Source organism: Dermacentor variabilis, chromosome 2 (genome assembly GCF_050947875.1).
Source record: "Dermacentor variabilis isolate Ectoservices chromosome 2, ASM5094787v1, whole genome shotgun sequence".
Taxonomy (NCBI): domain Eukaryota; kingdom Metazoa; phylum Arthropoda; class Arachnida; order Ixodida; family Ixodidae; genus Dermacentor; species Dermacentor variabilis.
Genome location: NC_134569.1, coordinates 125,457,645 through 125,485,538, shown reverse-complemented (window position 1 = coordinate 125,485,538; position 27,894 = coordinate 125,457,645). Strand labels below are relative to the sequence as shown.

General features: G+C 46.8%; 1 protein-coding gene across 1 annotated transcript in view; it reads left to right on the top strand.

Moving 5' to 3' along the window:
• The first annotated feature begins 17,934 nt into the window (after positions 1-17,934).
• The window catches only part of LOC142570438 (glucose dehydrogenase [FAD, quinone]-like), a 40,749-nt gene continuing 30,789 nt past the window's right edge, over positions 17,935-27,894 (top strand). The window contains exons 1-3 of the mRNA XM_075678823.1: positions 17,935-18,115; positions 22,985-23,187; positions 24,793-24,979. Coding sequence (XP_075534938.1) covers positions 17,935-18,115; positions 22,985-23,187; positions 24,793-24,979 — 571 coding nt within the window. The remainder of the gene's footprint in view (positions 18,116-22,984; positions 23,188-24,792; positions 24,980-27,894) is intronic.

Genomic DNA, 27,894 nt, shown 5'->3' with positions numbered 1-27,894 from the left:
GGAAATCTAGTTTCCATTTAGCCAAATTGACTTTTTCCTTTCGAATTGAAGAATCGGCAGTGCGCAATGGTGTGCTCCAAGTATAGTTATGAGTTACTCCCTCTAGCCTGTGAACGGGCACAAAGTTAGAAGAAGGGACGCGGAGAGGGAAGAGGTTTGTATTTGTCGAGAGGGAAGAAAAAAAAGAAGAAAACTCACGAGTGTGCAACGCCAATGTTTAACCGTTAGCCGTGGTGCAGCAAAAGCGTTAGTTCACGCGATCTCGAGAGAGAGAATTGAATTCCGGTGTTTTACGTGCCAGAACCACGATTTTATTAAGAAGCACGCCGTAGTGCGGGACTCCAGATTAAATCTGACCTGCGGGGGATCCCTGACGCGACCCTAATGCGCGGCGCGGAACACGGGCGTTTTTGCATGTCGCCCCCATCGAAATGCGGCCATCGCGGCCGGCGTTTGATCTCGCGACCTCGTGATTAGGAGCGCAACGCCATAGCCGCTGAGCCACCAAGGCGGGTAGCCGAGAAAGAGGGAACCTTTTAGTATGAGAAGAGCAGAGAGGTCGGACCGACGAGCTTTGTTGCCGGCCTGCCACTCAACGCAGGGAAAATAGAGAAGGCAAACGAGAAGGAGAGAGAAGGAGTCCGGATGGCGATAGTAGCGTAGAGTGCACGCTTGTGATATGTGTACACGATCTGTGCACCTACCTCATCCCCTCATTGTGACTCTATCTCGAGCTCACCGAACCGCTCGGGGGTCTGAAGGTCCTTCTTCCGCCATGACACACATAGTGGAAAGACTCTTCTACAGCATTCTCATTTAATCTGCAACTTTCCTCCACGACGAAGGCATCGCAACGACAACGGCATGGCGACAATGGGATGACGAGTATGAAATGATCACGAAGGTAATAAAGTCGACAGTGTGACGATGTGACGCGTGCGTGCCCATTAATCGGAATACCCTCTGGCACGCTGACAAGGTTCCTCTTGGCCCGCTGCCGAGGTCTGCGCCTGATATTGGCATCAACGGTGCGAAACATGGGGAGGAGGAGGTGGGGGGGGGGCAATGGAGGCGAAGAGACACACACTTCTACAGCCGCAATGGTAGCATGTCTCAGTATTTGTTGACAGTGGGAAGAAACAAGACAGAAGAACTACAGAAGGGTTAGAAGGAGAAGGTGGCGTCCCCTGGTAGGACTGCGAAACTAAGCAACGTGGCGTTGCGTGCTCTCTCGCGCACATTTCTCACGCTCCTCTGGTATCGGATGGTGCCAATGGCGCAAAATTGAGCAAAGATCTAAACAAAAGCGCTAGCTTTAAGACCTGCTGGTCACATTATATATGCCTAGCACGCAACTACACCTGCAAATCGGTCAGCAGCGTAGAAAAGGAGGTAAAAGGACTGAAAGATGACCGACACAGGAAGGAAGGAAGTGCTCGGAGCTGGAAGCTCTGCTGGCATTGGATGCTCGGCAAACAATAAGAGGGGAATACGTGGCAAAGAAAATTCCCTCAACAAAAACCTGGCTGTTTTGTTAGAAGGGCGGGTCATTGAAAGCGATAGCAAGGTGTAGGGCTGCGCTTGAGCGCCTCAGACGGCGTTTTAATGATATGGGGGGCCGACATGTTGGTGCGGTGCGGCACGATGCTGCTGTGCAGCAGAGATAGCGCCTTGGTAGCTACCAGGCGTCTCAGGACGACGGCGTGATCAGGAGCGCCACCAGCGGCGTCACAGGCGTCGCACATCGATGGTGCACGAGATAAGACTGAAGGAAAGCTGCCAGCGTTTGCAGCTTGAAGTTTACTGTCCATTCAGCTCAGACCACTTTGTGCACCATGGTGTGGCAGGCGCATAGCTGCACAGCAGGGATGCTAGTATTCTTGTGCACTGCGCTAATTACAGCAGCGGAGCCCAGAACATTGTCCTGTATCGTCGTCAGAGGCGATTGAGCGGAGCGTGATGGTGCGTCAACTTGGCTTCGTCCTCTTTTTTTTTTCAGAGAGAAGCACTCTTGGACGCATTGTGTCGCCTCTCTGTAGGGATTCAATCATTCCACACGCGGGCCGCGCAGGCGCTGTCGATACCCAGTCACGCCGATATGGCGCAGCCTCAACGACGCACGTACTGTGCTACCCTAATTGTGTGGAAAAGCAAATACTAAAAGGGAAGTTTATTACGACTTGCTGTAGTTTACATTGCTTCGTATTGCAGGATGCAAAATGCATAGAAATGGTGCCTCCAGTAAACAGCAGGCGTATATCTGTAAACACACGAGCCCGGCCATAGTGCTCTGCATGGCGACAGAACAATCATAAACGCAGCAGAAAAGTAAGCATAACAACTTGATTGAGGATTCGAGTTGCGTATCATTAGGCGCACGAAGAAAGCTTCTCTTTGTTACTCCTGGCGCACGTAGGCGGAGAAACGTGCTTGGAGCCCGATTCGGTTGCATAGTTTGGGTTTGTTGTTTTCTCTAGACCCTCTCTTCTCCTGTGCCTTGCCTCCGGGCATTCTAAAAGCGGAAATTGCCAGTTTGCATTAGCGCCTGCTTACGTGACTGTCGGTCTTTAGGCCTAGAGGCTGCAAAGGGCGCGTACCAGATGTTCGGGAGTGATAACATTAGTTTGAATTGCCTTTGAAGCGATGAAGCGAAACATGGCGACAGATGGGAGCGTTAATGCAAGAAGGCAGCCACAAGGCATGCATGGTACGCATAAAACTTCAGCGGACGAGCAGTTCTCGTTTTATTTCTTAATAAAAACGCGTATAATATCAAAGCATAAGAACTTTACGCTTGCAGACAAAGCTACAAATAAGTGAGCAGAGAATACAAGCGTAATTAGTGCATACTCGCCCCGAGGCGCCAATATTAAATATTGTACGCCTTCCATGTTTTTGCGGTATTTGAGAAACTAGAAGCAGCAGCTCTGACTGTGCGAAGGGCGAGCAATGATGAAGACGCGGCATTTCAGCGGCAAAAGATTCCGTGCCACTTTGGACGTCAAATGTCCAAAACGAACGAGTCATTAGCCTGCTGCAGCGCACCGCCGTTTCTTTCCGAGCACTTTTTCTTCGGAGAATTCTCTTTTGCGGCAGATGTCATCTCACGCCTCTTATGCACAGAACGCGCGTTTAAAAACAAGCCTCGCAGTGACAGCAAACCGCACGTTTGCGCGTCCACTCTTGCGCCTTCTCGGAACCGTTCTCTCAAATAATATTTCTGTGAAGAACTGACCCCTAAAACGGCGTGACATTGCAAGTGTGGTACGTCCTTGGTACGATGTCGTTTTTACCGGCATGTCAGTGAGAAAGTTTAAGTACACACTTTTTATCGAATGGCAGATGGATAGGCTACAAAAACCAAAGCCGGAACAGAATAAATAGAGAAATGGAAATTGGTGTTGCGAAGGAAATTTATTGAAAGTATCGGATAATTTCACGACTTCAATTCATATGCACTTACAATCGAACACGAGGTACACTTTGCACTGAGTGTCACTTCCTAGAACGTTTGGGGGCGGATACCTGCGTGGGATACTGTTCTTAGCAGGCGAATCGCGGCTGAGAAGAAGTGGCTATTTCCGTCGTACAGTGTCACTGTAGGTGCGAGCCGCGCCCGTTCTTGAAATGTGTGCGTTCTGTCAAAACCTTTCCTGCTAATTATTACTCATTTTTAAGCGAAAAGAATAGCTCATCTGGGAAGACTCGCGGGAACACCGTGAGCCTTCTGAGAGGCATAAACTTATCGCCGTAAGGTCTCCATAGCTTCCCAAACGAATTCAACTTGGTGATTGGTATTCAGCGTGTTGAAGTGCTTAAGGAGCATCTTAATCAGTTGCAAGTATTGCAGGTGACACGGATCACGCAAATATAAATCCCCGGAACAATAAAAAACAGGTTTGAATGGACATGGTGAAGGCACTGTCAAGTGGTGAAGAGCAGCTGGCCGATGCTGTTAAAGTACTACCATCTCTAGTAGGAACTTGAGGGATAACCACGTTCGGAAGCTAGGGACCGCATAACGAGCAACGGACTCAAAAGAGGTGTATAGGCCTATGTTTAAGCGACAGGAAAACGGCAGTGCATTTTAGACAGGAAACGCGGGTAGTAGGTGTTGTATAGTTGAGATTATTATTATTATTATTATTATTATTATTATTATTATTATTATTATTATTATTATTATTATTATTATTATTATTATTATATATGGAAACATACAAACACACAAAGGAAACAGGGAGGGAGAAAGCTGACAACTGCCACGGGGAAGGGCACAACGCCTGCCTACTCTATCGGGAGGAGGGAATGAAAAGAGGAGAAGATAGGAAAGAAAAAGTAGGAAAGAAAATAGGAAATAAACAAATGACAGAGACACGGACAAAGGAAAGTAGGTTGAGATTAAGAAGTATAGCTTGGTAAGTCATGTAGTGCTTATAATAAGTATCTTGGGTTCCATTAGAGCACCACAATGGATGTAAAGGTAAAAGTAGTCGAGGAAGGCAGATAATCGTTAGGCGGAAAGAACGGAGGAGTAAATTTGCAAGCGTAGGATGTCTCGAGTCGGCTGACGCAAGGCATCGATGAGAGAGGCATTCGGTTGGCAAGGGACATCAATCAAGTGATGATAATTAAGAAGATCCAGTACTTAGTCTGCCAATAGAAGTCCCCTATGTGTGGGCATTTACGGAGAACGGAGATGGCCTCCTAGCAGCAAAGCGCAGGAGCGCTCGAGAAAAGACTGCTTGAAATTGTATTCATAAATGAACATACAAGAGCTCGTGTCCACAGAAACACACACACACACAGAAACACACACACACACACACACACACACACACACACACACACACACACACACACACACACACACACACACACACACACACACACACACACACACACACACACACACACACACACACACACACACACACACACACACACACACACACACACACACACACACACACACACACACACACACACACACACACACACACACACACACACACACACACACACACACACACACACGCGCGCGCGCGCGCGCGCACACGCGCGCACACACACGCACACGCACGCACACGCACGCACACGCACACACACAGAGAGAGAGAGAGAGAGAGTAAGAGTTAGACGTATACGCATATTATTCTTATGAAATATTTTAACATAATATTCGAATAATGATCCTACAATCGCGTGAGCATTGCATAGATGAGAATGAGAGTCACGCGAACGCCACTTTAACTGTGAATCTCGTTGAAGCTTCAGCTAAGGTTCACTTCTTACGAATTATTATAGTGGTTTCTCATCCACCACTGCGTAAGACTTTCACAAAGATATTTCAGACAGGTTATTAGCACGCAAGCACCACTTCACGTTGTCTTAAGAATGTGTACGTGAAATCAGTGTAGAAAGTTTTGGAGTTCACAAATGTTGTACATGCATTTATCGAAGCTACACCATAGGCTCGCTGTATATAGGTGCATCGCTGTATGATGCGTTTTTGTACGCGCTACTATTTTCTATGAATTCTCCATAACTTCTCTTTGCGTCCCCTTTTCTTGTGTCCAACTTCTCATTTTTCTTTCTCTTTAGCCAGTTGAAAATGCCTAATAACACAACGGTTCTCACCAGAACGTTATCCTCTTTCCCGAACCAAGTTATTCCTTATTAGCACGATGCGAACACACGTGAATCAAGAGACGTCGTAGAAGTTGCGCATGCCATGCACGGCGAGTTTCACGAACCGACGGAATGGCGCTCGGTCCTACGCGCTAGTTTCCACGGTAAGGAAGAGCCGAATGTTATTGGCTCAGGCAGTGACCACACTCGCCCGCGTGCTGTAGGAGCGCACGCCAGGCCGCTCCTGTCGGCGTCCCAACGAGTGCGCACTTCTGGTGCGCGAGATAAGCATTCAGAGTGTCGGTAAGTTGGCGAGGAAGCGTGGGTCAGAGTAGGGGGAAATCGCGCTGGTGTAGCCGGGCTTCCTTGACGAGGCAGGCTTTACGCCTGACGTGTTCCCCATCTGGCCTATACGGTGGGGGAAGGCGCACCGCTCTCTTGGAGTTGCAGAAAGGACACACGTGCTAGTGGCAGCGAATGCTGTGAGAACAGGTTGAGGCGGTGCCAGAGGCAGTTTCGCACGATCGATTCGTCTGCACTTGGAAACAAAAGCAACGCATATCGCAGTATCACGCGCGTCCCGTACTTGAAGGGGAGGAAAATTTTTGTCACGCGTAAAAAAGGGACACTCAACGGGAACGCGAAATATGATTTTTTAGTTTGGGATTGTTAATTTCAGAATAAAAAGAAAATGTGAGCGTCTCGATATAGGGTGACGGAATTTTATTTTGGTTTAATGGTTACTAGCTGAGGGGCACTAAATGAAAACACAAAATGTGGTATATAATAGAACATTGCAATTTTAAGTGGGAAAGAATACGTACACTTGTCCACATACGCCGATGACATATCTATTTGGTCCCGCGTGCAGAACATAGGAACTTCTGCGAACAATGCTCGAGAAAGCATTCCTGGCTAACCAGGCTCACCTGACAACAGTCGGATTGGAAATATCAATCGACAAATTGTGCTTCATTCTTTTCCTTGGATTATGAAGTAATTAGCTTGGCAATCAGCATCGGAGGTTTATGTACCAAGAAGACAAGGCAAGTCTGTTTTCTTGATATCATGCTTCACTACAGCGTGCCATGGCGGTCCACCGCCGATGGCATCGTCTCATCACTTGACCCGCGCCTCAACGTGGTTTGGTGATACGCGGTTGCAGGTTGGGGATGCCGTCCAACGTCAGCAATGGAGAAGCCTACAGCAACGGTGATCAACCTAGCAATTTAGCAACTCCCTGTGCTCTCGCCATCTGTAACTCAGTACAACGTATTGAAATCACTACACAGGGAGGGTTTTAAAATTGCTCTGGGAGTTCCAGAGGTAACAGCGAGTGAAAAAAAATAGTTTATTCGTCCCGGTCACCCCACTGTGCGCTTGCTTTCTTCTCAAATACTGCTGGCGCAGCTCTGCCACAGGAGCGAGTCTGATATCGCAAAAGTGCTACACGGACGCCTCGGAAGAACTGACCCTCGTACTTTCGTTGCTCTCAATACTTTCAAAGCCCTTATTCCTCAGTTGTCACTCAAAAGAGAGTCACCGAAGCCACCGCGGTCATTTGAGCCTATGGACTGTGATCCAAAGTTTCGTGTTGTAGTACGACACTAAGTGCAATACGTTTTCGACACAGACGAGGGGCCCTATAACGTAGAGCTATTTAATTTTCATCTTATTCCAAACTCCTGACGCCAGAGTTACGTAACCACCGATGCAGGCATTGGTATATGACCCGAAGTGCTGCTTGAACAGTCCAATGAAACACTTTCGTCGTTTATAGAACATCGCTTTTGTTTGCCTTAAAAGCGAATACCATTGCCTACCTTGACAGTTTCTTTTATTCAATTGGCTACCAAGCGGAGAGGAGCCAGAAGGAGTGGAGAGGTTTTCAACTGGGCCAAGATGGCGCAGTGAAAACAGATAACTGGGTGAGGAGAGTGGTACCTGCGTCTGCGCTTGGTCCACTTCCCCTTGCTCAGCTTGCGGAGGCTGGTTGAAAATTGCGTAGGCGTGCAACGGAAAGTTAAAAATGCTGTTCAACCGGGTACTTGTCGAAGAAGAGTTGTCAGAGTTATGGTGTATACGTGCCGAAAGGGCACAACGCTATACTGCCACGCAAAAATTTATTTTTATAGGCAAGAAATATATTCTTGCCGGCAGCTCCAAGTAGCCAGTGCTAGAGCGACCAGCGGGCTACCCTATTTTCTATTTCTTTGGAAACCGGACACTTTTCCGCTGTTCCACAAAAAATTAAGTTTTGTGCGGCATATTAATGCATCTTTAATGCTTACGCGCCATTTTGACGTAGTGAGTTATTGCGATTTTGTGACGTCGCGTAACAGACAGCTGAAATGGGGGCAGCTCGAAAAAAACCTTGACCAATAGCAGTGCACTAATGGGAAAAAGGTGTCCAATTGGAAAGAAGCTTTTGTCCTTTTGTTCGGGCTAATCACGCATAATGAGCGTGCACACGCCATATTACACGAGTTTTCGAGACGTCGGGTGACAGACAAAGTGTGCATGGCGCAAAATGTTTTCACTAATCGTTGGGGGTTAATGACAAAAATAGAGTAGAACAGGTTTGTATAGCTTTGCGGTATAGCACCAAAAGTCCTTAGTCGGCGACATATTAGGTAAGACTAAGGGACACCACCTACACGTTAATCAATAATGGCTTTCTTGATGTGGAAAATAAAGGGTTGCAGCTTTAGCTTTCTTCCTGGGAGCATCATGAGGCGCCTGATTCGAATGGATTGTTTCTACGACGGTAAGCAAAAACAGCGGAATTGAAATTGCCTTGCGGAAATTTAAATCTTACCAAGTAGAACGGGTAGTGATAGTATCGGACTGAAAGCCGGCGCTGGAGGTATTCAAGCGCGGATTTGTGCACATTTACCTACTGCAGGCGCTTATCCAGCCTCAAGCAGCGGTGAAGTTTAGGATACCATCTGAATTTCCTGCGGCTCCGACAACATATTATCGGGTCTGGAAATCAAACAGCTGACAGACTTGCGCACCAAGCACTAAGGTGCCAGCCGATGGTGCGATTACCTCAAAGCACCTACAGCGTATAGACCTGTATCGTGGACCATTCTAACTTATTGTGGTCCCCAGCGTACCAGCTCTCTGTGCTTAAGGGGCTAACAGCTGATCAGAAGCATCTTTACTAAGCCGCATTCGTGATCAGTCAGCGTTAATGGCGGCTCGGTGGTATAAGCTATAGGCCTGTTACTACAACCAATTCGCTCTTTGTGCCGAATTAGTCGAAGAGCGCAAGACTGTCCTGAACTGAAACAGAGTGGCGCTGCCGCGGAGGACTCTAACTTCCCAAGGGGGCCATAGATTTTCAGAACTCGTAGGTGTTTCGCCTCCTTTTGAAGTTTCCTACGAATACAGGCCTATTCAGCGAGTAATGACGTTTAGCAAGTAACGCCAAATGCCACCAGCCAATTGATGTAGCAAACATCTTTATAAAGTGCGCGATAAAATTGGTGGAATTAGGACATTCTACCATTTGCATTCCTAATCACCATGGATTTTCGTGAGAGCCTCAGACCTGCTCATGCTGCATTTAGCTCTGTCATATGTTTATCCGTACACTTTAGAAGAAGACGCTCGCGTGGAATGATTGCCGGCATGCTTTTGCAAGGCAAGATCCATCCGTAACAAGAAAAAGCGCGCCTGTGCCTGACCTCCCCAACACTGGTTCTGGTCAAGTAGCTGGAGGGTTTCTTTTAATCTATGTCTTTAGGTAATTGTTTTTGACCTTTTGTTTCAATATCTGTTAGCTTGCCAGAGTGATTTCCTATTTCTCTGAAATGTCCCTCTCATCGCCAGGCCAGAAGGCTTTCACCTGGTCGGTTTCGGTTCTTAACTTTGATTTGCTGGTCGAGCTTTTCTTACGCAGTGGGGCGAGCAGCGTACCTGCAGCTTTGGTTCCGATTGATGGCGGAGTGATTCGCATGAACAATCCCAAGCCAATTCCAACCGAACTCCGGATGGCCTCTGCCAATTTTTAACAAATCACCGAGGTTCGAAAGTTTGACCGAAGAGGAATTCTTTGCTGCTCCTCAGACCAGGGATGTGTTCAAGATTTACTGAAGTGCGATGTTTTTGCGACACATCCGGTGAGCAGTTTCATTCCTCATCACCTTCCATGGACCAAAGGCCTAGTCCGCGGTGTCGACATAAGTCTATGCCCGGCAGAAATTTTGGAAATGTTTTCAGCGGCAGGCGCGATTTCTGTATATCGTTGCAGCCGTGTCGTTGATAATAAGCACACGCCCACAGAAACAGTCATTGCTACTTTTGCTGGAATGAACCGCCCATAGGAAATCAAGGCGTGGCCACTTATATACCGAGTTGAGCCTCTATCGCCTGGTGTCCTTCAGTGTCTAAAGTGCTGGCGGTTTAGGCACTCCATAAAACATTGCAGGTCAAACACAAGATGCCAAATTTGTGGAGAAGGCCATAATTCAAATGTCTGTTCTTCGCGAAATGAGTCCTGCTGCGTTTGCAGTGGTCCCCACCCTGCAGATGAGCCTAATTGCCCTGCAAGGTCAAAAGAAGTGCAAAACCTCGAAATAATTTATAGGCGTCGATGCTCTCGTCGTAGAGGCCTTTGGAGAAATTTAGAGTAGGATTCAAGGGTATGCTGGTATAACGACCCGTCAAACTCTGTGTATGGAAAACTCAATCTCTCAGGCTGTGGCAGCTTCCGTGGAAAAAGTGGTGGAGAAAGCAGTGGAGTGCATTGTGACAAATCTCACCGACTCCCTTGTTCAGGTGCTGTCCTCACAACTTGCTTCGTGGCTTCAACTCACTAATAAAGCCGATATTGAGGATCCGGTGTCGGGTCTACCACGGACTCTACCAAATGAAATATCGACCGTGCAGCCACTCACGAATAACGCATCAAAACCATCTACTTCTGAGAAAGTCGACCAAATCTGTCTCTCCGACACAGATGGGATGGAAAATCAAGATGTAGATATGGACCCCCGATCTCTTAAATGAACGAGGTCACAGACAGGGAAAATAAACTAGCTCTCCCACCAACTCCGAGGCAAAATACAACGTTAGAGAGTTCCGACTAAGAAGGACTTCTTAAAAGAGAGCGTTTTAGACCAAGCAGTCTCTGCTGCTCGGATTCGTTCACCATAGGAACTTTAACAGTAATTGAGTGGAACTGTCGCTCCATACTTTCCCTTGCAACAGATTTATTATATCTTATGTTTAAGTATTCTCCAGATATTATTATTTTACAAGAAGCTTGGCTTGCTGCTCGTAAGACTTATCGAAAAAATTTCCGATGTTTTCGATTGGATCGCCTATCCCGATGCAGTGGATTAGTTTTGTTTGCCTGATCAAAAACCATAGAACTACTATAGCACACCAGATAATGCCCCAGACTGTGAAATCTTAGCACTGGATTTAACACTTCCTGGTTGCACACCTTTTTTATAGTTAACACGTACTTCCCCGCTGGAGTGCAAGATACCCTTTATCTAGATAACTCTATTTCTTGCAGTCAGAAGAACATCATACTAGTGGGAGATGTTCTTTCTCGTCGTGTATTGTGGGGTTTGCGAACGGACAATTGTGGCAAACGCTTGTGGAATTGGGTCTTAACGAATCATTTCCCTTGCTTAAATTCGACAGCATATACTTTCGTTCGGGGTCAGTCTTGATCTGCTCTAGATCTCCCGTTTGGTACCCCGAGCAAGTCTGTCACCTCCTGGAAGACTGTAGATTCCGGAACTAACAGTGATGAACTCCCTATAATTTTTGAACTGCTTACCCCGTTAACTAGTCTAGACAGTAATTTGCCCACTTTTGTTAATTACGAAAAATTTTTAAATGCGTTAAAATGAGCTTTACGTGCTCAGGAGTGCATGGAGAGGGATATTAAGGCAATGAGCCTATTTTCAATTCTAAAACAATGGTCAAAAAAAAGCTCAATTTGTTGTGCAATCTACTAAGAGTTGATCATATTGTCCCTGGTGGAATTCTGACCGCGAGCGAGATTTTAGACGTAGAAAATCTGCGCAGAAAAGACTTTTATACAACCAATGTCCTGTTAATTGGGCGGATCATGCATATATAGCTATCACATATTAAAGAACAGTCTCAAAAGCTAAGGAGGATTATGATTCCAAGCATTACACATACCTTTCGAAGTCTAGCGATAAAAAAACTCTGTTTAAATTTCTTCGATGTCGTAAAGTTATACTGGCGCACGTCAATGTCTACTCTTTCGTTCTATCAACAAAAGAATTATCAGAATCACGTGAGAGAACTGCCCAAGGACTTGCGCGACGTTTCAAAGATAAATTGCCGATAGGACTAATGAAACCTCTCTTCGGAGACGATTTTGTAAAAGTAACAGCGATAGAGCTTGAAGGCATTATTAGTTCGTCACCGGCGTCAGCCCTAGGTCCAGATGGAATTACAACAGGAATGCTAAAAGTTTTGTTTGATTATGCGCCTCAGGACCTGCTAAATATAATAAATTTATCTCTCAAGAATTCATGGGTTCCAAGAGAGTGGAGAGTAGCTAAAAATATTCCACTATTGAAGAAAAACTCAGCTGGACTTGACCTAGACAACATAAGACCAATTTCTCTTACTTCCAATGTCGTCAAATTATTAGAAAGGGTTGTTCACGGCCGTATAACAAATTTTATACAGGATGATGCCCTTCCTAGTCCTTGTCAGATTGGATTTTGTCCCGGACACTCCATATGGTGCGCCCATGTAGATTTAGAGAGCCACATAAAACTTGCTCGCCGCAAACGAGAGTACGCAGCTTTGGAGATGCTAGATGTATCAAAAGTATACGACTCTATAGAACATTGTATTCTATTCGATGAGCTTCAGTCTACGAATTTCACAAAATATGTAAGCGCTTGGATCTATGAATTTATAAGGGGTAGAGAGTTTTATTGTTCCCAACACCGTATTTTGACGTCCGAACACAAGCAGACAAGAGGTGTATCACAGAGTTCCGTTCTTTCCCCTATATTATTTAACACTTTGCTAAGCACAATTCCATTGTCCCTGGAAATACATGTTTATGTTTATGCGGACGATATGGCATTTTTTACATCCACAAATAATATACATTCACTACAACAGTCGTTGCATAATTACTTAGGAATGCTGGAGACATGGCTAGAGGGGTTATGTTTATCATTAGATATCAGAAAAAGTACGGTATTAATATTTCCATTACCTGCACAGATGCATAAATCTTTACAATACCGACAGGAAATTATTCCTCAAGTTGACGAAGTCAAGTACCTTGGTGCAATTTACGACGACAAGCTCACCTGGCGCAGTCACATTGAACATATTAAAACAAAGGCAGAACGTGCCGTAGCTATGCTCCGCCGGCTCAGCCACTGTCGCTCTGGAGTACGCAGGGATACCTTACTGTTGATATATAATATGTATCTTCGGCCCATACAAGAATTCGGCTGCGTAATATTTTCTGGTGGCCCCGCCTACAAAATTACACCTCTCATTCTATTAGAAAGAGAAGGTCTATGATCATGCCTCTGGCTACCTAGATTTGTATCTAGGTATCGTGGTAGAGATTCCACAGTCCTCAGATACTATTTGTGCCAGCACAGTTACAAAAATTGCATGTGTCCATACGCCAAGCTTGACATTCAAATGATGCCTTAACAGACCTCAAAATTGAGTTCGAGGACATATCTACAAATCATGCTAAACTATTACCAAGGCGAGATTTAATTCATATCTCACACGGCCACCTACACCAGCTAGCTACTGACAATGTAATAGCTACTTACGCTTCTCTGTGCAATGAAAAGGCAGAAGTGGGGATCTTCTCTGAACCTCTTCAATGGTCTTACTCCCTTCGCCTTCCCGACTTCACACCCATACTTCAGGCAGAATTATTAGTGATCATATTAGCATTACGAAAATTCCCCCAAAATTACCCATTAGTTGTTATTGTGACCGACTCACTATATGTACGTATAGCACTTACTACATCTTTAAATTCAAGAATTCAAAGAACATTTCGTTCGATGGTACCTCCGTACTTACAGAAAGTATGTTTGCTTTGGGTACCGGGACATCGTGGGTTGTACTTGAATGAAATGGCTGATTCGCTCGCACGAGCATTCCTCAACGGCCCTATCATATTTGTTTTGCCGACATCAGCTTATCTCACCGCGGCTAGGTACAGAAATTTCTCTATATCTCAAAACTCTGCAATATCCATGTTAACACCATTATCAGAATTCTATCATCTTGGCTTCCCATGGAATAATAATTGGCGTCCTTCAAGGCAATTGGAAGTTTCTTTTACAAAACTGAGATGTTGTATACCTCCTCTAAATTTTTACTTACACAGGTCTGGTCTCGCTATGTCGCTTCTATGTTCCTTTTGCAGTGCACCTGAAACTATCGCACATTATTTTCTCTCGTGCCGCCGCTTTCTAAGATAAAGAAAACTATTAGGATGCTCATTTACCAAACTTGGGCGATCGCTTACCTCGCCAACCATTATTTCTTTTGGGGCGACTTCCCTGGGATACAGTCACAGGGATGCTTTTCTTGCGGTTTACAATTTTATTAGAGAAACAAAAAGAGTACCTTGCTGAAATTCTAAAATTATCAACATTTGTATTATTTCAGGTCTTTACGTTAACTTACTTTATCAAAATTCTTGACAATGTTTTCATTACACTTCCAAATTATATTTGTATAGTCGGACGCTCCGCTATTTAAATCGAGTTTCGCTTGACTTCTAAGCATACGGAAAACCGCATGCGTCTTGGCCTATCCCCCATAGTGGGTATGCGCCACTGTCTGGGATACAAGACAAGCTAGCGCCATACTCTTCCTCCTCTCCCTGCTATGAGAATGTTCATTTTCCCACGTTTATCTCCCTCCATCTAAATCTGGTACACTGCCAACCAGATTACATGACGTGACCTACATCGCAGTCTTCCTTTCTGATTTGCATCCTTGTTGTAAAGAAAGTGCGCGTATAAGCCGGCACCTTAAATTCTTCTTTAAAAGTGTAATTTCTCAATTTCTTTACAATTAACAAATATTGGCGGTCTCTGCCAAAGACTCCGCCAATGCAGATCTACTCTAGAGATTGCAAGTCCGAGTTCTTCACTCGTGAAAGTGCTAAGGGCATTCACATAAAGTTTGTCTGTGTATCATCCTAACTGACCTAAAAGAGACGCAGGGGTCACGCCTTCGCTAAAATATGGCCTTGGCGCTTCGGATGCTTTAACGAAAATTGCTGCCAGTTAGAGCATTGTTGCCGTCAAGCTAGTGTTCTCTACTGTACGAGGAGTCTAGATTCCCTCTGAGCTTGTTCGTTAAATGGATTCTTTCTGGGCGTCTTTTTGTTGTTGTAATACATAATATTACATAATGTTAATACATTGTTATAATGCCCTGAGTTCTTATTGGGAATCAATCTTTGCCTTATTTCAGGCACTTTGTGGCACTTTGCTCGCTCGCTCGGTCCGTCGGTCGGCCGGTCGGTTGGTCTTGCAACGTGCCCATGTTGGCGGGGCCCGAGCCATTTTGACTTATCACGGAAGGCTTATGGCGGATTTGGAATATAAACACATTTGAGTAGTTTTACGTTTTGCTCTTACCACTAGTCATCGATCGCAAGCATATTCCTCTCATGCCAAAGCCGACTAGCTCTTTGAGAGGTCTGGCGCATACCTACTTCCCATGCCACTCTTTTGTCTTGTTGCCTCGTGACAAGTCATGCTATGGGCGCTCTGTTAGAATGCACTGTCTTCGGGATCGGCCTATACATTCCACCGTGTTTTCTTCGTCGTAGGCAACGCTGCTCAGAAAGTGTGCAGGGTTGCATCGCTTTCCTCATAAGTCCAGGATGATCCCGTTTTATCTCTTCTTCGACTAAGCACAAATACCATTGTAGTTTTAACATGGACCATTTGACATAAACAAGATCAAGATCAAGTCACTGCCAGTTGTTTATCTAAGTATAAGGACCATTCTGTACCTATGCCGAACCCAACTATCGCCATGAATAAATTCGCATCGAGCGGCCGCAGTAGAAATAATTCCTTTGCCGTCATACGATCGTTATCAACGTGCTCATCTTGCTGTTGTCGCCGCACAAACGTACGCGCGCATCACACACACACAACTACTCCATCTATATAGACGTGTCCGTCCACCTGGTAAAGCTTTGCGGAATCCCAAACAACGCTGGATAGCCAGGTACCTACAAAGTACTTCGCAAAGCATTGATTCATACAGTGCAGGGGATCTGCACAATGTCTAATGCGTTAGCATTAGGAGTGTCAAAGTCGAAAGAACTGCATGTGTGTGCACTGTGGGAAGCCGATAACGTGGTGTATACATATATACGTATAGTACAACTGACGGTAGTCTGTTCCGGACCATTGTGAAATGCACTTGGTTGCTCGAAAAGGCAGGATGTGCGTCGAGGGAGCTCCTGAACGACACTTTCCAATGTGATGAAAGTGCGTGAAATCATGGATCTGGCACCTCAAGGAGGTGCGACGTAATTCTAACGCACTTCACTCGCATTTAACGCAAAATTGCCGCTGATGTTTTGCTTTGCCGGTTTAAATTACTTCAGCTGTATTCTGATGTATTTCTTTTCCGTGCGAAAACCACAATATTATTAAGAGGCATGTCACCGTGGGGCACTTCATACTGATTTTTATCACTTGTGATTTTTTGTCTTGCACCGCACACGCTAAATACACATGTGTTTAGCGTGCACATACACGCTAAACAGTGTTTTTGCACGCTAACCGAGCCCATCGCAATGCGGCCTCAGCGGCAAGGTTCGAACCCACGACGTGGAGCTCAGCAGAGCAACGCCAGAGCCACTGGATTACCATACGTGGTACGTTTTTTTACGCGTTCGTCCTTGTGTTGTCTTATCTGCAGCGTTCTTAGTCGGTGTTCCTTTTTTTCTTTAGAGCACGTCTGACGAAAATGTCTCATGTGCTCTAGAGGTGAAAAGGCCTGCCGATAACTCCCGCAAAATGCCAACACCTCGGAAGATTAAGCTGGCGCAAATCGCTCGAAACACCGACGCCATAACTTCGAAATGCACACACGGCCAAAGCAGCATGTTGGGAAGCCATCATCGCAATGTATAGACCTTACGAAAGGAAGCTGCTAACTCGAGAGGCCGGGAGTTCAAAAGCAATCGCCACTGTCGGCGAGGTACTGCTGGCTACGCGCTCAGGATTCACACTGGTAGTGTGCTGACGGCGGACACGCCGGACGATGTCGTCCCAGCAACTGCAGCTCATGACAGGGCTCCGGCAACACATGGTAAGAGTTGGGGTGTGTTTCAAATTCTGGCCAGCATTAGAGATAGTCTGCGTTAACAGTTGCGACGACAGTCTCGAGCTCAAGTAACGAAACGCTTCTGGAAATCGTCTCTGCAACTTGACGCCACCTGGTATCGGTATGAAAAAAGCTAAGGAAAACCACATCATATAGCTTCTTTTCGGGGTGGACCTACGGAAAACACAGCGAAAATTATATTAAGCAGTTAGTAGAGCGTGGCTAAGTTTTCTTGTGCGCAGACGACCTTATTGTCCAGTTGCCAAGCGTGCTTAGTTTGGACGGCAAAGTAGCCTGCTCAGTCTCTGATTTCGACGCTGCTTTCACAAAGGTGTTTTTTTTACTGCTTCGTCAGAATTGGAACGAGACTCAAGATGGCTGCTGTCCGCTTAACTGTCTACTTAGCCGTTTACGGTGAGTATTGAAACATATCCTTGGAAGCGTTAAAGACAAACTGAGTAAAGGGATGGGGAGAATATGGAGCCACCATTCATCTATCGCTAGGGATTGTAACTGCCAAGCAGAGAATTAGTTAAGAGTAACCCTGTACGGTTCGTATGCGCTAAATTGCGTTTGGGTTATATTTACATAGCGTGACATTAAAAACGTTCAGTACTCCGGGTATTCCTTTCCGAGAAAAAAAAAGAGTGACAACTTAATAAAATAGAAAAAAAATCGAGCCTCCACTTCACATTAGACCTAGTGTTTGTCGCTATACAGATGCTGCAGTGCGTGGAGTTGTGAAATGTACACGTTAGTGCACCGTTTTTATTACAGGATGACGAGGGGATAGTTCCATGCAGCTGCAATTTGCGATAATGCCCCCGTTACTGTCGGCATAGTTGTGTCGCTCTCTTTAAGCGGGAACTAGTAATAACGCCACAAGCATAGTTAGCTCTGTTGGTCCAGACTTGCGACAGCATCAGTGGAGTCCGGAACATGAGCGGTGACATCGACTCCATGGCCTGTGGCCTGTGGGGGCCCGGCGCTCCACCGCAAAACTTTGTAGGCCTGGTGATCGCTATGGTTAACCTATTGGTACACTTGCCCTTCACCGACCTGCCCGTGCTCCGGGACTACGAGCTTGGTGAGCTGCGGCAGCAGTACGACTACGTCATCGGTGAGATAACAAAGTCCGTATAGCGCTTTCTTTACACAACTACCTTCACCGAGGTCTCAAGGTACTCTAATGTGAACAACTTGAGATACTCAAGGTGTTCACTCTAACGTCACTGGAGGCATACCATATTTCTTTGAATACTGAGTACGGAATAGGCCGTGAATCACTGATGTACGCTCTCCCTTTTCTTGGATTCTACGAAGGTTGCATTTAGAAACTGATAATTCCAGAGGCATTACGAGTAGCAAGGCGAAGTGTCTTGCGGATAATTATTTTGCGTTTCTCAGAGGACGCGTTATTTGCCGCCCGTCTTATGACAAGACTATACGCGTTATGAACACACCGGTGATGCTACTACTTCTGCGTCCCCAAAGTAGAGCCATGTGTACAATTAGTACATTCACACACATACAAACATGACAAATCACCGTGAAGCTTCCATCCTCCTTTGCCGAGTGATTCGCTTAGTTTAGGTGCAACGAATTCAAGTGCAAGTCAGCAAAAAAGCATAGTACATTGGTCGGTCAGAAGCCACTGCTACCTTACTACAGTTCTACACAGGCTTAGCGACAACAGCAAAGCGGGCTTCGTCGCCAAAGAGAAGTCGCGATTAGTAATGGTATACCGCGTGTACCATGTAACTTGAGCCAAACATAAAGATATGCAAACGCCACGTGTAGCCAAGGAAATGTTTTTTTTTCGTCGCTTGGAGTTACTGAGATTACCTTTGGGTTTGGGCCCCCTCCTGACGGGCCTTTATAGGAGAAACTCCGACTTGCTAGCACTTAAGGCGTCTGTTGGTGAGAAAACGTTCTCTTTAGTCAAGGGCTTCGTGAAGCGCAGTTTCGACCTCGCCCTCGCTGCCGTCAGCACACCAAATGATGATGTCGTCGGCGTAGAGCGTGGAAAGTGATTTGGGTAGCTTGCACTTGACAATGTTGAATAAAAGCGGGGAGATTGCCGCATCCTGCGGCGTAGCTTTCGGGCCCAACTCCAAGGAGTAGGACTTCAGATCGCCAATCTGGAGCGTGACTTTCTTGGATCGTAGAAACGAACTGACAAACTTTTGAAAGTTCTCGCCCAGCCCGAGCTGCGAAATGGAGTCCAGGATGTGCGCGTGGGTAATGTCGTCGAAGGCCTTTTCTAAGTAGAATCCCAGGATGGCCCTGACATCCCTCCTGTTCTTGTTAATAGCTTGGTGCTTGAGTAGCTTGATCGCGTCCTGCATCCACAGGGACGGGCAGAAACCAATAATGTTCTAGGGGAAGAGATTGTTCCCCTCGATGTGCCTTGAGATTCGGTTGTGTATAACGTGCTCTGCCGCATTGCTCACGCATGACGTGAGGGAGATGAGTCTGAGGTTAGCGAGCCCCAGAGGCCGACCCTGCTTCGGGATGATGACGACCTGCACCGTCTTCCAGTGCTCTGGGACGGAGCCCTGCTCCCAGATGCGGTTGCTTTCTTCAGTGAGCGATTTGATAGAGCAGTCATCCAGGTTTCGAAGCACCCTGTTGGAGAGGTCATCGGGGCCCGGAGCCGATCTGCCGTTAAGGTTCTGCAGAACTTCCTTTACTTCGTTGACATTGAAAGGCTCGCCGAGCTCCAGGCAGGGGGGCGCCTTATAGGACGGGCAATCCGCCGGGCTCGAGGTACCGATCGGTAGGTACTTGTTCGTCAGCGCGTCCAAGACGGCGTCTTCTGTCTCAGACTGCCTGGCCTCGTGGAATACTCTGCTAATGGCCTGACTCTGGATTTGGAGCTAGACTCATTCAACAGGTGCTTGAGTAGATTTCACTTGCCGCCGACTCGCATTTGGCCGTCGACCGAGTTACACACTTCATCCCATTTTTACCTGGCGAGGAATTGGCAGTGGTCTTCGATGGTTCGGTTGAACGCCGCAATCTTCTTGCGGAGCCTGCGGTTGAGTCGCTGTACCTCCCATCTGTCGAGAAGCGCCTTTTTGGCCTCCAAAAGGTGTGCGAGGCGTCTGTCCATTCTAGCAATGTCCAGGTCCGTCTGGACCTTCTTTGTCGCCGATTTGACGCCTTCTTTGAACTGCGTCACCCAGAGCTCGAGGTCGATATACGTGTCCTGGGTCTTCACCCGCTCCTTTCTGATCTTGCAAAACTGATCCCAGTCCGTGATGGGGAATTTCCTAAGCGGTTTACTCTTCACGTTGATGCAAGTCGCGAGTATGTTGGGATCACCGCCTAAATCCTCGTTCAGGTTGTGCCAAGACGCAGCCCCGACGTTCTTGAGAAAGGTCAAGTGTGGTGTGGCGTCCCTCGAACATTGAACCGCCGATCCTGGTTAGGAACTCGGGGCCCGTGACCAGCGTGAGGTCGTGATTATCCGCCCCGTGCGACAGGTTGTCTCCCCTTCGCATCGTTCGCTAGTAACCCCACGCCCGGTGCGGGACGTTCAAGTCAGCGGCAACGATGAGCGGGGAACAACCGGCTTTACCAGCTGCCCTGCTAAAGAGCACTGCGAACCTCTGTTCTAGATCCCTAGGTGAACTGTAGATGTGGAGTTTAAAGATGCTACATTTAAGCTGACCACTTGGAATGATTTCAACAAAGGAGTGCTCAACCTTGCTGGAGTCTAAAAAAAGATCATGCGCAACGGAAGTGTATGCTTTAAAGACGAACGTACAGGTGCCCATCTTCCCTTCACTGTAAATGACTTGCGATTTGTAACCCGGTAATGTGACCGCGTAGGAAAGTGTTTCTTGAAGTAGAATAGCGCGTGGCTTCTCCGGATGGGTTCTAACGAACTGCTGGAGGACAGCCCTCTTGCGCTGAAAACCGCAGCCCCTAGCGGCTAGTCGCACGGCAGTTTTTCCTGTAGTCGCGGACCAATTTGAGAAAGTGCAGGCGCGCGTAGAAAAGCAAAAACAAGCATTTAATTTGACGTTTCGGCCGGATCCGAAGAATTACTACTTCCTTCACACACAGACACCAAACACAAGTACGTACGCATTTAATGTGACATTTCGGCCGGATCCGAAGAATTACTACTTCCTTCACACACACACGCACACGCACACGCGCCCACACACACACACACACACACGCACACGCGCGCGCGCACACACACACACACACACACGCACGCACGCGCGCACACACACACACGCGCACACACACACACGCACGCACACGCGCGCACGCGCACACACACACACGCACGCACACACACACACACACACACCGAGAGTAAGATATTATCTCTGTGTGTGTGACCCCCAGTTTGAGAAACACTGCAACAAAGTCATAAACAAGACTCACTTAAGAAACTTGCTGCTCCAGAAATGCGAACTGATAGTGCCGTCCCTATGAACTTCTTGCACCGTACGAGCGTATAAGCCGCAAAACTGGCATATTTGTGGCGTCTGTTCAAATTGGGGCACTAAATCAAAGCGCTTGGAACCCGCATAGTGCGTGCCCTGGCCAGGACCCCGCAGCTTAAAGAGCTTTGTACAGTGAACAGTATATTTATGGCCGGGTAAATGACCCACTCCGACATTTCCCGTGCATGAGTAGGAGACGGCAGGTGCTGCATATAGTAACTGCAGAATAGTACGAGCTCGGACGCGACGTCTATTTTCACGGTCATCTTTGTGCTCACCATGCTATGCAGCTGACTGTTTATCTGCGCAGTGTAGGCACCGCTTCACAAAATTACGCTTCTGTTGAATCCAAGAGTTTTTTGCCGCCACCGTGCGAGTTTTCAAAGACGCGATACCTTGCTTGAGGGAGAGGTTCACGCTTTAGCGGGAGAGGGCAGAGATGTCGGCCGCAGGAGGAGGGCAGTCTGCTTTCGGCGAAAGAAAGAGAGTCGCGTTGAACGCCAGTGCCAGCCGCAGCGGGAAATCATGTCGCCTATATAGTGTCAGGACACCGAGCTGGGCGCCTCCCTCGTTGTGTCACTCAGCGTTCTTGAAGTTTCAGTGTCTGCCTTGCCGTTTACTTAATCAGTCGCTTCGCCAGCTCTTCTTCGCTTAAATATGAAGCAACCTGTATGGCGCTATCCGAACTTACGAGTACGAATCAGTTAGGCTCTGCTATTTGATTCTTAATGAATTTCAGAGTTCGCTATTTGGCGCTGTCCCACATTCGCTCATTTCGAATATATCAGGAATAGAAACACATATTATGGTCTTGGGGGAGGCAGAACAATGCCATATCAATTAAATTAAATTCTGCATCGGAATGCGGCCGCCGCTGCCCGGATTGAATTCGCGTCCTCTAGCTCAGCAGCGCGACGCCATTGCCACTGGACCACCGCAGCAGATCACGTGAGAATTGTACCGAAAAATTAAGAACAGTTGTCGAAGAGGCACTTTCGCGAGGTTGCTTTTTTTTTGTCCTCCACTATCTGTGTCGGAGAATCCGCGACTAAGAGTAGCAGTAACGATATCAGGTACCAATAAGGCGTTCAGTAACTAAACACGCATCAATCCAAGGAACTGCGCCATGGCAGGCAGTGTACGTATGGATTGAGCATGCTTGACGTGAAAAATGAAGAATGTTCAATTTCGTTATTCTCCTCTACACATTTTACTTTTGTAGATTATTAACAGAATACGTAGCGAAGAATACGCAAAGCAAACCGTTTGAATTTGGTTCCAGGTACGCGAGAAATGTATTTGCGATAGGTTCTATGCGGACTTCGAGTACAACAACAACACAAAATTTGCGGAGATAGCAGTGAAAGGAAAAGACGCATACAGAACTGGCCTGCTGTATCAATCAACTGTCAGTATAGACCATAAAAATGACCGCAGATGTCATGATGTTTACTGATTCACTTTGGCAGTTTGCCTCTTTAGCTCGCGCGATTGCTTATAGAGTGTGCCGATGCGTACAGTCGGTGGTGGCTCTGCTGGCTGCGTGATTGCCAACCGCTTGTCTGCGGATCCGAACATCACTGTGCTTCTGCTGGAAGCGGGTGGACTGGAAGATGCCTCGCGTCAGATCCCTCTGACTGCACCCTACAACATCGATGGCCATGACGATTGGGCCTACCGGACTGTGCCACAGAGAAACGCATGCCTTTCTTTCCATGAACAGGTGAGCCTACTGTCCAGGATGTTGATTGAAGCGCTTCTTGAACCACGGATTTATTAACCCCATAAAACATTCCACATCAAAGAAAATGAAAAGAACTTGCTCACATTTACTTCTGATCATGAAGAGAACACACTTTCGTAAAAGAAAAAAATATTTTGGCTTAAAAGGGAAGGAGTGTGGTAAATAATTGTTAGTAACTAGTTTTCTGACTATTACCAACTGGAAGCCTTGCTGCGGCTTAACAAAAAATTAACGTAAAACCCATCTCGCGACGGCTGCCGACGTTAATTCGATTAGCATTGAAGCTACGTAACGACACTCAAGCGCCGCTCTGCTGCCATTCGCCTAGCGCAGTCACTTGCGACACTAAATTGCTGCAATCGTTGGCAGTAGTGCCCTAGATGATGCGGGAAGGCAAGATTGATGGTGATACAAGTGGCATTCGAAACTGGCTGATCGACACGCCAGCAAGTACCACATCCGCCACTGAAGTTGCACCATTGCCGTACGTATACGAAAGGTAGTTAATTGACAGGCAGAAATCCCCCACTTGTAACGCAGCTTTAAACTGACGGACCACCCGGTGCTCGTCCGTGTCTTCGGCGTGGAGCTGGTGCCTGTACTCCCGAATTCACTCTAACTGAGCGGCAAACCGCTTCAGTGCGCTGCCACCTTCTTCAGGCTATATGCATGGCTGGCGGTCCGGCGCGTTGCTGCTTGCGATCGTGAAGTCTCCTTTCTCTTCGAGTTCCGGCTGCTGCTTGCAGACTGAGTTCTTTTTTTTTTCTCTCCGGTGTCTGACGAAGATCGTTGTTGCTTGTTCTTTTTTGTGCGTGTTTTCTTCAATTGGGAGGTGAGTTCAGAGGCAAGCAAACCGCCCGGTTTCCGCGATCCCATTAAACTGCCAATGTAAAGACAGGCGAAAGATACAAACGGTTAAGAAGTGAAAAGAAAATTTTCGATCCTCAGACCAGGACTTATTATTCAACTGCGAAGCTTTCTTTCTGGAGGAACCTCTATGGGTATCCCTGCACCTTCATGCCTACATCCACAGGAACAGTAATTTCATTCTTATTGCAAACGTGCTCTGATAAGCCTAGATTTTCAAGAATATACTACTTATTTTATTTATTTTACTTCGGAACATCGCCAGGGAAGTGGCAGGGAGGAGGGGGGGGGGCAGTGAGCGCAAGTCGTTTGGCGACAACTGGGTCTGAGAAAAAGCTGAATATTTTTCCTGCCTGCGCACAACGTAGGCTCTGGTATTAGTAGTTTCAAACTGTAGCAGAGTAAACCTGAACAACGTTGTGCTGTAAGAAAGAAAGATGGGCGAGTTGGAAAGGATGCATACTTATTAATCAGCGCGAAAACAACGGAAGATATAGAGTTAGAAGGACACAGGAAGAGCCCGGAGCGTAGTACTGTGCAGTTTTACGGACTCCGGCGACAAACTTCTCGTAAATTGACCTTTCGTCTGGTTCTGTGGTCTGTGTACTCGTGACACCGTTGGTGTACTTAGAGGAACGCCATAGGTGTTCCTTTTCCTTTTCTTTTTTTACACCTCAAGTTGTATGTCTCAGCTTCCGCACTTGTTCCCTGTCACAGCGATGCCCTATGTCACGAGGCAAGGTTCTAGGTGGCTCCAGTGTTTTGAATTTTATGATGTACGTACGAGGAAATCGCCACGATTACGACAACTGGGCCGGAAAATACGGAGCAGCGGGATGGTCGTATGAGGATGTGCTACCGCATTTCAAAGACATCGAGGACTTTCATGTGGGACCCGTTGACGGTGAGCATTGTGAACCCTACTGCACAGCGGGCTCAAAGCGTTCCCTTTTTGGTGATGACCACTGTTGTCCCGAAGCAAGGTCATGCATTACAGCGAGTCTCATTGACAAGCCATTCTGGGGTCTCGGTGGGACGCGTATGACGTGTAGGTACAGGCAAGCAGTCGGGTAATAAAACATCACGGAACTCTTTTTTCTTGGGGGGGAGGGGTGGTAGTGGGCGGGGGTGGAGTGAGCAAGGTGCGACGACTCTATATATATATATATATATATATAGAGAGAGAGAGAGAGAGAGAGAGAGATTTCAGATATTCGATCGAATAGCATGCCCTTGGTTATAAGCTTCTGTCCAAATTTTAGTATTCGTAGCTTGAGAAGTATTCGAGCGACATTCTATTTCTTTGGTTCTCTTTTGTACTTGTGTTATTGTTTCTTACATTTTATAGCCATTCGGGTTTATGAGTGATGATGTTGGAATAGTCGGTGTTTGAGTGGTTTAGTTTACGAGGGTAAATAACCTAATAGCATTGCGAACGTTATTGCTAATAAGGGAAGTAAAATAAAAGATCCGATATGTACAGTTTCCGGCGTAACAAGCTGAAGTGTTTGCAAAAAAGCAAGATGCGATGAAATTTTACGAGCTATAGATATTAACGTCATTTATGTTAGGAGGATAAAGCAGGAGTTAATCAGTGATTGACAGTTCGGAAGGCCGGGAAAGGTAGAATGCGCGTTTAGCTGACACGTACTGCAACGCCGAAACCATAGTGCCAGCAAATGGGAACAGTTCATCTACTCGTTCCTGCGCCATGCAGAACATACCCAAAGAAAACACGCTCGTCTGAGCGTTTCGCCGTTCCTGTTCATTGCTGCTTTACTTCATCCTCCTTAATTTCACCACAGGATGAGAGAAAATTGCAGTTATTGCAGTTGCAGCGCGCAACTGCAATAACGCGGCTGTGCTATTTGTTCTCTGACGATAGCGGTAGAGGAGTGAGAACAACGAAAATTGGTCGTCGTATAGCTCTGGTAAGATAGCATAGAAGGAAAACGCCACGAATTAACCTGAGCCCATCAGCGGTTCTTCCGAGGAGCGTCGAATATCTGCGCTCCAAAGATATACGTGGGCCTTCTAAGTAGCTTCGCATTGCTGTGGCTGCAAATATTCGTCAGCACTCGTTCAAATGACCCCGGGTAGGAGCTTACGCCATTGACATGCGACATCTCTGAATTTCTTCGGCTATTATCATTACGACAAAGTGATCGCACGGAGGCTAGAATTCCTGTGAACTGCACGCAGTTCACAATAAGTGGAAACCTACTATATGGGCTCGTCGAATACTGGTATGCGAATCTAACCTGAAATGTTAATCTTTGTCTGCTGAAATAAAATACGTCTAAAAACATTTACGAAAGCAGCATGCGGCAGGTGGTGTTTTTGTTCAGAATGCATATTCATAGGAAGCCGTGACCCCTCGCAAGAGTGCCTGCCTACCTGTGCTCATTCACTGTATGTATCCACATCCGCTCCGCAATATTCGCGAAATAAGCGCGAAAAAATATACAAACTGGAACGATTCTTGCCGTTGTTTTGACCTCAGTACGCGAATGGGTAGTGTGCAGTTCATATATATATATATATCTGCATTTACACTGCGTCGGAAACATCTAGACTATTCAACGAAATAGAAGACAGTTTCATAGCAACATTTATATTTTTTTTCGTGTGGCTGATGCAATAAAGTGGATGTGTGCTGCTAACCCTCTTATTTCGTAGAAAATAGAGAGATCGAGAGAGAGTAGGGTAACATTTGCGAAGGAAAATTACGTTTGATTTTTTACTACAAAAATTAGCAAGTATATTAAGAACGAGTACAAAGCTGTGTGCAGGAGCGCTGAAACGTGAGAAATGAAATCGAAGATCGTACGGCTCTCCGCAATATGTCAAGAAAGAAAGAGAAAAAAAAGAAATTGGCAGTGGCTTAGCTCGGTTATGCCAGGATATACATAGCGAAAGCTAAGGCGCATAGTTAGCCTTGGTTAATCTTGATTGCAAGTCCAGGTTAGTCCGGTTGTCTAGCTATGTCGCGGCGTTTAGCCAGTCGTTCGGCGCGCTGTTCGTGTTTCCTGGGCGATTCGTTTCCTCTTCACCTCGTTCCGATGTCGATTCCAGGCCACCTCCTGCTTATCAGAATTGTCGCCGTCCATACTGCCACCTCAACTGTGGTTGCGGCGCATGCGAGCTCTCCTTTTCAATCCTCCGACATGTTATCAGGCATGCGACGCAGCTGGCCAAGCGAGCGGAGGCGAGCGCAACGACTAGGAACGCGGTGTGACGTCTACCGACCGGCCGTGGCGGAAAGGTGCAGCGCTGCGCAGCGTCGGAACACCTGTGGCTCGGTGCTACTAGTGGCTCATGCGCAGTAGTGACTAGGGAGCGGCAGAGGGAGAAATGTCCGTGGCGAGGCGTGCGTTGTGACGTCATGTGCCTCCTCGGAGCACCGCCAAGGCGAAATCATAGAGAAACGAATAGAACAAGAGCGGACACTCGGCGAAAATCTCGGCGAAACAAGAGCGGACACTCGGGAAACACGTCACGCTATAGTATTAACGCCGACGAATTGGGGCCGCGAGCATCGAAAAAAGAAAGAATGTGAAATGAGATTAACAGAAATTGTTTTATTATTTTTATTCTTTCCCGGAAAAAGTAAAGATATCTGCTTATAAATCGGCTTACTTCCGTTGCCTAGCGACAGGCGAACCGGCGAATGACGAGCCAGATGTTTGCGTCATTCGCCAGACACACCGCCGAAGCGAGCGAGACCGGCCGCGCATGTGAGCGTTGGACTGTTCGGGCACCCGTCTGCCTGTTTTTTCTATTTTGGGATTTAGCCTGGTTTGGTGGCCTCCCGGTGAA